The following is a 12298-nucleotide window of genomic DNA, read 5'->3' as shown; positions in this document are numbered from 1 at the left end:
ATGCAGCCTAGCTATTGACACATAATATATTTTGTTGTTAATTGAAAATGCTTTAGATTCTTTTAAGCATATTTGAAAAAGAAAGAATTCTGTGAATATGGAAAATATTCCTCCGAACGTGAAAAATATGAAGGCATATTTGTGGAAAACTTCAACTCCCAGAGTACCAGGCGTCTGTTCTGCGTGTGTTCTGTATGCAGGGAACTGCTTTGCTTTGAATGTTTGAAGGAGGAGAACTCGCTTAGTGCGGGGCTGCGTCGGCTGGCAGGAGGAGCTCCGGCGGTATGAGAAACGAGGGGGGAAGAGGCGAGCAGACGGACTAAAACGGAGAAATCGTGGCTGCATCTGGAACTGCGGAGCAAAGAACGGTATCGCTTCCTTTGACAAGGGAAAAAACAGTGGAATGAAGGGAGACAAAGCACATGCAGACCGGGCTGCTGGATCAAACGAAAGACGAGCCAGCCTGCTAGCTATTTACTTCACTCCACATTAATAGACCATGCACAAGAAAAAAAGGGGAGATCAGCCACGGTGCGAGAGGTGAGAACGGTTTGCTAAATATTTTATCCAGAAAGTGCAGGAAAACACTTAACGAGCTTGCTGTACACACGCACGCACACACACCCACACAAAGGGCTAGTGAGTATTTGACGAGAGTAATGATTAGTGCAATGCACCCGAAAACATGAGACTATATTTTTTGCGAATTTGCTCTTAAAACTAGCTAGCTAGGATAGCTAAGAAAGCCCATAAGAGGTATTAGTGAAATGTTATCCAAGTACATAAATATAAAATGGGTGAGGTCGCTGCCTGTACAGATTACAGAGTAAATGTCAAAATATTTCATTGTCGTGTGCAAGCAAGGTAGTGCAATTACAAATTGCATTTTAGTAAGCAAGCTATGTGCAACGCCTTCACTTTGTGATGCAAATTAGTCGGATAATGTTAGTTAGCTGAGTGGCATTTACGAATGTTTATTTCCAGCAGGGCAGCTATAACATTTATTATGACATAGTGATTTCAATATTCAGTATAGCTAGTCAGCACATTTGCAGCGGCTATCGCGTTAGACCATTTGCATTTAGCTCGGGTGAGTTTTTGGGAAGACTGTTAGCTGGCTAGTTAGTTCATGCAACTTGACTGCATTAGTCAGCTAACTTGGCGTAGCAGAAGAATACACCTTTACCTAGCCAGTTCGTTAAAAACGAGTTCACTGAGTGAACGTTTCCTAGATATAGCTGTAATTGACCACCACACTGTCAGCTTCAGCATCCATTTATTACCGCTATTATTGCAAGCTAGCAAATAAAAGACAAGCCTGCTCGTTAGCTAGCTTGATACTCTAGTTACAGGCTACGTAGGCGGTGGTAGGGGCTCCCTTTTGTAGCGTTAGTTTGGCCGTGCAGGACGGATGTGCAGCCTTTGCGATTTAAAGCCCTGTAGGAAGGAAGCGAGATCAGTGTGGAGAGAAAGGGGGTGAAACCCAGCCAAGAAATCTCTCGCCGCATGTGATGAATGAACAAGAAGCTGAAGGTAGCGGATGTCAGATCCAATTTGATTACTTGCTAAACTGTGCGCTGTGTGTCGGGCGCTACACTAGCCAGATAGCCACAGCTTTTTGTTTGCAATCCTGATTCATCGAGCTAGCCGGTTGAGCATCAGCCGGCAGTTCACTTCTAGCCTACATCTGACAGTGACTTTGTTTTTTGCAGTGAAGTGGATTTCTCTGGCCGCGGTCGAGTCGACGAGTTCGTCTTAGAAATATGAGCATGACAGACAGAGCAGCACGGAGGAGAGTGAAACAGCGTTTACTCAGATGTCAGCGTGGGGAGAGTCGCCGACGCGTTGGCCGGAATTTCATACACTAAACCATTTAAGGCGCCCCGTATCACGTTTTCTAAGCCATAATGAAGACAGTATTCCCGTTTTCTGCTTTGCCTGCAGCTGTGCCATACTTGCAGATCTAATAAATACGGACTCGCAAGGCAGGATTGAATCGAATTTGAACGTTTAGCCGACTGCTTAAATGTTTTGGCACTGGGCGGTAGAATCGACATGACAACGTGTCCAGATGTTCACTGTGTCATGTAAACGCTGAATCCTGCCTGGAATAACGTTTAACTTTCAGAGCACCGCCAGTGTGATATGGGAAAGCCGTGGAACTGCGGAAGCCATAAAAACTGAGCAAAGTGTTGGAATAAGCTTTGTTTGTGAGTACTCTGCCAATAAGGCGACACCGCCACGTCCAAGAAACGGCGATGCGCTTTAATAGCCTTACACCATTCACTAAGAGGGACCCAGTAACTCCGCGCACTGGGATGAACTAAGATCTAAAGCAACGCACAGTGGACGAAACCGGCAACAGTCAAGCTTGAATTGAGCGTACCCATGGAGATACCGTGAGCAGCTCGGGATGCAGGAGTGAAACCAGAGCAGCACCACCCTAGCACGAGGATGAAGAGAAGCGCATGAGCCACATCGCTGGAAAGGCAGGTCTTCGCCATGGCGCAAACCAGTCTGCTGCAGGGGAAGCGCTTTTACTGCAGGGAGTGGGTCTTCCACAAGCTCCAGCACTGCCTGCAGGAGAAGGCTAGCACCCTGCTCGGGGCGTCTGTCACCCCGAGCAAGCAGGGCACAGCTGGTACCGTCGGTCCTGGGGCGGGAGGGTCAGCACCCCCGTCGGGGAAGGGGGCGGCTTGGGGGGTGCTTCTGGTGGGGGGTCCAGGGAGTGGGAAGACGGCCCTCTGCACAGAGCTGCTGTGGCCCAGCTCCCCCCAGGGGTCGCACCGGGGCCTGCACCGGCAGGGCCTGGCCTTCCACTTCTGCCGGGCTGAAGACTCGGACACCCTCTGCGTCAGTGGCTTCATTCGGGGGCTGGTGGCCCAGATCTGCCGCAGCGGGCTGGTCCCGGGATACGAGGAGAGAGTTCGGGACCCCGCCGTGCAGAGCGCCTTGCAGCCAGGGGAGTGCGAAAGGAACCCCGCTGAGGCCTTCAAAAGGTACGTCTCTACACGCCCCCCCATCCGCCCACATCTGCTCAGGGGTCATCCCCTCTGATTTTTATGATGTGAGTCACTGTGTATATTTGTCCTTTTCTCTGGGTGATGGAACTTCCACACTGTGTAGCCATTGCTGTTTTCCATACTACCCCTCTCCCCTCCTGTCAGTACGTAACTTGGTTTGAATCAACCCAGCATGGTTTGTGTCAACCTGCCCCTGAATTCACTCTAGTTATGCGTCTGACTGTTAGACTGTGAACTTTGGTCTGCAGGCTAAGGATTGGCCCTTGGATGTCCTGGTTAGGAAGAGGTCCATTTGTTGAAGAAGCACCCAGATGGTCCTCATTAAGTCAGCTCCATGTGTGACAGGCTTGATGAACAGACCCATGGCCTTGTATGTAATATGATCAAGACTATGACTCTTCACTCAAACACAGATGCAATGAAGTGGGGCATCTAGGGCAGTTCTCTGACAAATTATCAACAGATCACCCTGCTGTTGTTATTTAAGTGTGCATTATATGATTTATTTTGAGAAGACTGAAATTATGTAAAAGAAATTCTTGGAAAGAAACAAGGGAATCTTTCTAGGGAATCCTAGAAGTGTTTGGTCACCTAGATTTCCCTTAAAAGGCTGATTCATGAATTCTTTCCAACAAAACATTCTTTTCCTCAGTTTAATTTTTTTCCAGAGCGAGCCCTTGGTGGCCTTTAAAAGGATTTAACCTACTTTAGCAGCACCAGTGTTTGTTCTAGGAACTGGCGTAACTTGTTTGGGCTTTGATCGGTCTGTGGAGTGTGGAATGCAGGGCCCGAAAAAACAAATGTCTCAGTGCCTGTCCATCTGTCGTGGTTGTACACAGGGAAAGTAGGTCAAACGTTCAGTTAGGTAAATCTTTAGAAACAGCGGGACCAAGGCCATCGAGGATTTGAATGCTTCTCAAATGAGTGGGGCCCCTGGGTGTTGGCGTGGGGGGGAGCGGGCGGGGTTTGGCTGATCTAACAGCCAGTCAAAATAAAGCAGGGAAGCGAATAGCAACATGCAACACATTTTGTTTGGACTTCTTAGAACTGTACGGCCATCAACCTTTTTGACTGTGCATGGAGGAAGACATGCTGGACCGATGGTGTGTTTAATGGTTTAACGGGTACAAACATAAATGCGTTCTCTTGTGTCCAGACCATATCTGCCCTCAGCCAGGCCAGTGTAAATTTGAGGAGTAGACAGAGATCCCGCCCGTTTGCCAAACGAAAACATTTGCTTTCGCACATGGTTATGCTCTGAGGCGGGTGCTTTGAGTATCAACGGTCATCTGTTACAGAGCAGCCGGAAGTCTAGCCATCACTGAAACATTAGTGTTAGTGAGCGTGGGCTGGGGGGTAAAGCAAATGCACTTTGTGCTGCTTTCCAAGAGTGTGCAGTCATTATTAGGACTACAGTGTTCAAGTCATCTTTGCTAATGTCAGCTGTCAAGAATGTACAAGTGCTGGCAATCCTGCCAGGCTGTCTGCAAGGTGCCATTGAATTTGGAATGTAGGAATAACAAGGCTCCAACCACACCAAGGTCTCGTCCCCTGTGAGAGTCGACCTTGGAATTTGCAGGTAGCCAAAACAAGGCCAATCGATTGACAGCACACATGGTTTACTCCATGGTCTGCTTTATCTGAGAGTGGAATCAGTGAGGGGCTGTTAGGATTGCAGCTGGACTACAGGGACCCTGCTTTTTGATTTTGGTTTTTAAAAACCTGAACGCATGTCAGTGGTGGCGTGAGCTGGTGGCTGACGGTGTTGAGAGAGTGAGCTGGTCCTTGAGGATGGGGGTAAGCACTAACTTAGCAACACTGTGTTTCACACACCTTAGTTTCTCACATACCTACTTTTTTGCATTCCTTTAGCCTTAGCTCACAGGTGGGTCAGCTATCTTAATTTATTCCCTAGACAACACAGTTTCACAGATTTTGGTTCGAAGCTACAGGCTGCACCATTACAGGTGCAAAGGGAGAAGGCTGGCTTCACAGGCAGTCACGTCCACAAATATGAGTTTCTGCAACTAGCAGTTTGTCATCATCAGAGAATCATCAGAAATGTGGAACCACCTCTGCCATTGGGGAACCAGTTGAAGTCGGTTTAAGTGTGTTGGTAATTTTCATGTTTCTGTTTTGGAGAACAGATTTGGTCTGTCTAATCTGGTCCTGATAAAAAAGGGAGAACCATTCTGTGACACTGTAGTTAAGCATCTTTGCTTGTAACTAGCGGGTCACCGTTCAGATCCCATGTCAGGGTACAGTTGTATCCATGATAAAGGGTCTTAATCTGAATCGCTTTTGCAGGTAGACAATATGTGAACATGGCCACTGGTTGCCAAGTTGCCGTGGACATGGGTTGTTTGTCAAGCAAGTAATATTTAAACACAGATTATGATTCATGTTTAATGAGGAGCTGCTCTCATGTCAGTATCCCTGTGGAAGCACGTCTCACCTCATCTGGATTACAACATTGTTAAAGTTGGTGAGGGAGTCAGCTATGTTAGTCTGGGCAAGTACAGCGATTTGAACACCTGAACTGTAGCAGTGTTTGTCTTCCAGCATATCCAGCATTGTCAGGCCATTAAGCAGGGATCAACAATTCGCTTTAGGTACTTTTGGTACACATTTTGCTGTAACCGTTCCACCCCTCCCCTATCAAATGTGCCTTTTCTCGGCATTAGCGGGATTACATCTGCATTATTAGATTGCATATACAGACCCAGGCTTTAATTGCTGAGTGGGCATACTTTGAAGCTTTGTCAGAAAGCGTGCTGATGGCTATGAAGCTCCTTGGGTCCACCCAAAGATGTTTTGGCTACAGCGCTAACGGGTGGAATTAATTTACCTTGAAGGTCATGCCTTAGGCGCGTGAAGCACTCAAACGGCAGCTCCCCTGTAAGTGAGCATGTTCTCGCCTCGTGGGACAAGCATGCTCCCCCGCATGGGGGCACGGCCCAGTTCAGGCGGGCGCACAGCATGCGGGAGGCACTGGCTGATTCTGGAGCCATCACACGCCAGGCGGTCGCTGGGAATTTTGAGGAGAGAGCACATTATTATTGGTGTTCGGCCTTATCTTTCAGATTAACAACGGTAACAGTTTCTTTTCCTGCGAAGTATTCACCCTAACAACTATTCATTATTTCAACACGTATCCTTCCCTAAGGTTTGTATTCATTCTGAAAGCAGTGTTTAAGAGTGAAAATTGGACCTTAACATATGGAAAGGCAATTCGGAATGTAGTTTTTTTTCTCTTTTTTAAAATGCTTTATGTAATCCTGTTTTGGAATTGTCAGTTGTACGTAAGGCTCGTCTCCCTGTGACAACCTGTACTGGCACAGACAGGCCGAGGTGACACGAATGCAATCCTCAAATGTACTTGCATGCCACCAACAGCTGTTCTTCACACTGCAAGTCACTCGGTAGAGTGGGTGCTCATTGGAGGATAGGTACTACTCCACTGATGTCATCCTTGCAACTCGCAGTCACTTGACAAATCACTGGCTGCCTGAGAGCGTTGAACCCAGGAGTCCACCACTGCTTCTAACACCCCCGTCCACAACATGGCTGGTTTTGAACCCCTTGTAGGCTGTGCCATTCGGCATTTAACACTTTTTTTTGTGTGAATTTCTGTGAATGCCAAGCTCATAATATGGATGAAGAAATTGGAACATGTTAATTTGTCACTGCAAGCCACTAAAAGGACAAAGAACATTGTGGCAAGACTGAAGAGAGTGTTTTTGTTTTGTTAGTTTATTTATTTGTTTGCTGAAAGGTGTCTGAGGGGCATTGCGTTCCCTCCGAGCCGTGCCCTTTAACAGCAGCTAAGAGAAAGGAATGAAGTGTGTGGGCTTTTTTACCCACAACCCCCTGCAGGCAGCAGTTGTTTGCGGGGGCCATTACGGAGGCGTGGCCGAGGGGATGTACACAGAGGATCAAAGTCGCACACAGCCTTCATCTGGAACACAGCTGCAGAAGATTCACCCTGGATTAGGTCGCTCTGGAGACGCCGCCGCTGCGACGGGCTTGACACAAAGAACCACAGCGTGCCCGACTTGCCCGCAGGAGAGCGCATGGGGGTAGGGGTGGGGGGGCGCAGGGTGTGAGCCCAAAAAACGAAAGGCCCGCCTCTTTGCACTTTCACCAGGTGAATAAGAGCTGAGTTGTTGGTGGATTGGGGCTAAGATTCTGCTGAGGGGGTGTGGTGGGAAAGAGGCCACTTGCAGGAGCTGATTGGTCCTTTGCACTGCTTCTTGGGCAGGCTGTTTCCTGTGTGGTTGTGCGTGTGTGTGCGCGCGCGTGTGTGCTGTCCGAGGGGTATTTGCCCGTCTGTGATGTACACATACTGTGCACTATTCATTTGTTGGTGGATTGTGTGCATATCTGTTTGCCTACTTTGTGTGTGCACATGCATATTGTGTGCATGTGAGTGTACTTTGCTTTTGTGTGTCTGCTCTGTGTGCATGTGCATGTGCGTCTGTGCACTGTGTGTATAGATGAGTGTGTGTGTGTGTGTGTATGCGCCCGTGTACACTGTGTGTTATGGGTGTGTGAGTTGGTGCGCACTGTGTGTGTTCAGAGATTAAGCATGTTGTGCTGCAGTCTCTCCTGCTGAAGTCTGCCGAGTCAGAGGGGCAGCACTGAGCACCCCCACAAGCCCACATAAAGACCTGTTTGTTCAGCGTAAGCACGAGACGCTGAAGAGCAGCCATTGTCCTGACAGGGCACGTCTCCCAGGAGCACGCGTGTGCATCTGTGGGCGTCCCAGGGTCAGCTTTCAGCCGACATTAAAAGAGGAGGAAGGCTGCAGGGCTACAGGGCTGGCTGTGGTGCAAGACAGCAGTTTCTGTGGATGCCACAGTGTTAAATGGATCTTATGTATTACTTGTAATTTAGTCTCGTCTGTAAATATTTTAATGTTGGTTCCTCTTATGTGATGGTATCTTCCACCCTGCACCCTTCTCTGCACCCTGCATTTTGCACATCCTTACTGTACTGGGTCTCTGGTTCATAAGGTGATGTCATGTGATGCTGCAAGTCAAGGGAAGAGGTTTTGATTCTGCACCATATTAGTATGATGTTTGAATGTGATACCACGTCAATAAGAAATGTTTTCGAAAGGAGGGTAACAAACATGTAGGGGAAATTGCGTCTGTGCATCACGGTGAGACACGTTTCAGGCAGGCCAACCCAAGAGGGAAAGCAATAAACAAAATGCCCTTTTTTCAGTTAAGTCTGAATGACTTATTTTTTTAATCCAGCGTTTATCCCTTGTCCTCAAGAACACTGAGACTTGTGAGGTCGTTCACTTCTTAAAAATGAACTGTAAAGCTGTCTCCGGCGGTCGAGAGGCGGCTTGTTTGAGCGATTACCAATGTTAGTGAGAGTTAACGCCTGAGGGGGTTTAGGGACAGGCTTGGAGGTTGATGCCTTATGGGGCAACAATGTCAAGGAAATGGTTTTAAAAGGTCTCCTCTCTCCCCTGGTCTGTCTCTGACCGAGAGGAAAGGGGTTTTAAATGGTTTCCTCTCCTCCTCGGTCTGTCTGTGACTGAGAGGGAAGGGGTTTTAAATGGCTTCCTTTTCCCCCCGGTCTGTCTCAGTGAGTCAGAGGAAGGGGTTTTAAACAGCCTCTTCTCTCCCCCAGTCTGTCACTGTGACTGAAAGGAAACAGGTTTTGTGTGTAGGTGCGAAATAAGGATCAAGCTGCTTTATGCCTGGGGAGACGCTCCTAAAACCACACTCCCCACTGCTAGATAAAGCGTTTGGGCATTGCGATAAGCTGCGGTTGTTTTTGAGAACTCCGTGTTGTTCCATTGCTCCATTGCTTTCCACTGCACAGGTTGAGGTTGTGTGTTGCTCTTGCGCTGTGAACACTTACTACTGTGACGCCACTTTTCAAGGTCCATCTGCGCCCTGTCCCTTTCCAGAACAGACATGTGCTCAAGGGGTTTTGGGTTTGTGACATCAGTTTCATCACTGGCACTGTTTTTGGGCGCCAATGCGACAATGCCATAAAAGTCACAGTAGTCAGTGACAGAGGCGACACAGAAACTGAACTTGTCTGTCAGTGAGGTTTAGCAAGCTCTGCCTCCGTGTTTCGGCTGTACCCTCTAGTGACAGACATAGTGAAAACTGGAGCCGCGCTCCCAATCTGGGCTACTTGCCCAATCGCCACGCCACACTATTCAGAAACACGCCTTGCCCTGGATTGTCGTCCCCAGGAACAAGGGCCAGGGAAGAGTCTGGCTGCATAATCACATTATTCCTGCACCGCTGTTTTCGTAACACCACAGAGTCCTCTGCATTGCTTTCACATTTCCAGCAATGCCACCAAAGCTAGAGAGAAACCACCTCTCTGCATGCTGCACTGCCAGTGTCACTGGAGGGGAAAATGGGACTGGATTGTGCCAAAACGTTGATATTTTTCCCTGTATTTTTCCCCCGTTGAGTTTGGTAAAATTTTCTCATGGAAGTATGAGGCTTCTTATTTTTCCATTATTTCCATTCATTGATGTGATGGAGCCAAGACTCTGACTGGGCCAGCATGTGCCTCTTATGTAAACCCCAAAAGTTTATTCTGCTCTGAAGCGCAGACACGGTCCGTGCCCTTTTTGAGTGGGGCGTTCTGTAAACCATGGGCCTGGTAGTGCTGTAAATGGAAAATCATGATCGGCCATTACTGCTGAGCCAAAGCTCTTCTCGTTTGCGTGTGACAGGATCATGGCGGTGCCTTGGGTTAGTCCACGAGTGCAGTATATTCAGACCCCTGTAGGGGTGAGAACAGCAGAAGTCAGCCCCAGCTGGGAAACCTGGGATTGGTTTCGACTGTAACATGCTGCCGTTTAGTTGTGCAATTTTCGTGGCGAAAATTTGCATGTTGTTGTGGCTTCCCTGTGATGTCACTTCTTCCAAAGCTCTAGACAGCACTGCCTTTAAAGTAGTTTTGTGTGTGTGTGTGTGTGTGTGCGCGTGCGCGTAATTTCAAAAGGGTCGAGGAACGATGAAAACAAACGAATGTCACCCGTTTAGAAATGAAAACGGAGCGATAATGTTAACGAATAACACAAATGACAGTAGAATTCAACTAGCATTTTCTATTGGTTTTTTCCCAATTTAATATCAAATACTGTCTCTTAACAAAGGCAGTAGCGTGCAACCAAATGGCCAGGAGCTGCTTGGGCAGGGTTTGCAAAGAAGCGCGGCCGGATGGTCGCACCATTCGCCCATCCAGCGACAGAATGCAGTCTCTGCGGGACCCCCACGCTGGCGTCCTGCCATGGCCCTTGCTGCCCGTGGTGGGCGAGCCTCAGGCCGGCCCGTTTCTACCACATAAACCCCATCCCTGTAGGGCTCGGCGTTTGGGCCCGTTGCTCCAGGAGGAAAATTAAGCCCGCCGACTGCGTCTATTGAACATTGCTGTGAAAAACCTGTTCTGAGTCACACGGTCCGCTGTGAGAGGTGTCGGCCGGCTGTGGCCTCAACAGATGGCCCTGTGTGCTTGACACACTTTTTTTGCTATTCCCCTGCCCTTGCCCCCCCATTACTCAGTAATGAAGCAGTGTTGTAGGTGAAGAGACATTGCAGTTAAACAGGTTGAGTGCTGTCCGGAGCATGCAGGGTCTGAGTGCGGTAACCAGCTGTTTCCATTCGCATATGGATTCATATTCGCACCAAGTCTGAAATGGTCTTTGTCGCTTTAGATGCGATTTTTGAAACAGACCGCAAGGAAATCAAAGGGTCTTTGGACTCTGGACATGTTCTTTTCTCGGCCCGCATTTAAGAGCAAGGAGGGACCGGGCATGTCAGAACTCGTCACGCTTTTCGTAACGTGAAACGAGATTCTTTGTACAGTGGCGGAGGCCAGTTCATCTGAGGGCATTTTTTGGCTTGTTAAATCTTCAATTGCCACTAAATAAAAGGCTTCGTCTCACCGGGGGTCCCGAATCTCATTTTATTTTACGGTCCCGTCACTCGTTTCTTCGGTTGATAAATGCAAGCAGCAGACCAAATCTTCCATTTCCCAGACAGGCTACGGCCGATTCTTGCCCTGAGACTTCGACTCTTTTGTTGTTGTCTTTTTTTTGTGTGTGAGACAGCTGAGGGCGAACAAATCCGTCTGGCTCGATGTGGCCCGGCATGCCAAAAACTCATCGTCTCCGTTGCAGGTCCCTTCTGGTACCCTCAGCCCCACACGGACTGAGGCTCTGACACATTCTGCCCGCTCGAATTGCCTCGACGCCCCCTCCTCGATCCCCACAGCCCTCTCCGCGGTGGGACGAGGGCGATTTATTGCCTTTGAGCGAATGCGGTTTGAATGCGCCTGACTATCAGGGGAGGAGGAATGCCGCTTTGTTTCTATAGCGAGGCAGCGGTGCTGTCAGAGGAAATTTAGCTGCTGAGAGGCAGCCACCCTGTCGCTCGGCATTACCATGTCAACAGGGGCTCCAGGGCCAATGGAAGCGTTCCTCTGGGGGTGTCGGGGGGAACGCGTGTCCCATAGGATCTGGCACAGATACCACTTTATCGAGTCCCTCAGGAACAGAACAGTGCGGTAATTGTTAGCATCGCCTTTTGTGTGTTTCACCCAGCAGTATTTAAAGGGCGAGAAATGAAGTCTTCTGTAGAAATGAGGGTCACGGTGGGTTTGAACCTTACCTGAATCTGTCTTATTTTCAGAGCAGTGTGCTCTATGAAGTGCCACTCAGTTTGCCCCATTGTAACATCTAGAGTCCTATAGAGTTGATCAAAGTAGCTTCTTGCCCGACATTCTGAAGTCTTTATTTACGGGGAGGAAAATGGGTGAGGATTATTAAAATAAAGAAATGAATAAATTCCTAACTGTTATAACATTTCTACTCCAAACACATAAATGAGATTTTTCCTTGTTCAGTGTTGAAAGCCCTGGACACTTTGAGAACAATAACAGTATGTATAATTGACCTTGTAAGTTGCTCAAGTTCCATTAATTGGAACTTGCCATGCCACCTATAGTGTTAACCTTGAACTGTGATACCTATTGGAGGAATTGCTTTTGAATGTATTTTTACATAGCGTTACAGGGAAAAAAAAAATACCTTGCCAGTTTGTGCCATTTAAAAAGTAATTCAAGGGCTGTGAAAGAAACTGCCCAACAGGTGTGCTGAATGAATTATATTATATTGTATCAAATTCAATAAAATTGTATATAGGTGTCATTCTGGGTTATAGCTCTGTTGTCGTTATAGAACTTGATGTGACTAGGCAGAAAAAAGTGCCACAGTCTTTTGACGATGG

The 12298-nt window shown here is 48.0% G+C and overlaps 1 protein-coding gene across 1 annotated transcript in view; it reads left to right on the top strand.

Moving 5' to 3' along the window:
- The first annotated feature begins 236 nt into the window (after positions 1–236).
- The window catches only part of LOC118769743 (ankyrin repeat domain-containing protein 50-like), a 33830-nt gene continuing 21768 nt past the window's right edge, over positions 237–12298 (top strand). Inside the window, exons 1-2 of the mRNA XM_036517034.1 lie at positions 237–540; positions 1713–2999. Coding sequence (XP_036372927.1) covers positions 2503–2999 — 497 coding nt within the window. The 5' untranslated portion in view covers positions 237–540; positions 1713–2502. The remainder of the gene's footprint in view (positions 541–1712; positions 3000–12298) is intronic.

Source organism: Megalops cyprinoides, chromosome 22 (genome assembly GCF_013368585.1).
Source record: "Megalops cyprinoides isolate fMegCyp1 chromosome 22, fMegCyp1.pri, whole genome shotgun sequence".
Classification (NCBI taxonomy): Eukaryota; Metazoa; Chordata; class Actinopteri; order Elopiformes; family Megalopidae; genus Megalops; species Megalops cyprinoides.
This window is presented reverse-complemented; position numbering and strand designations above follow the sequence as displayed.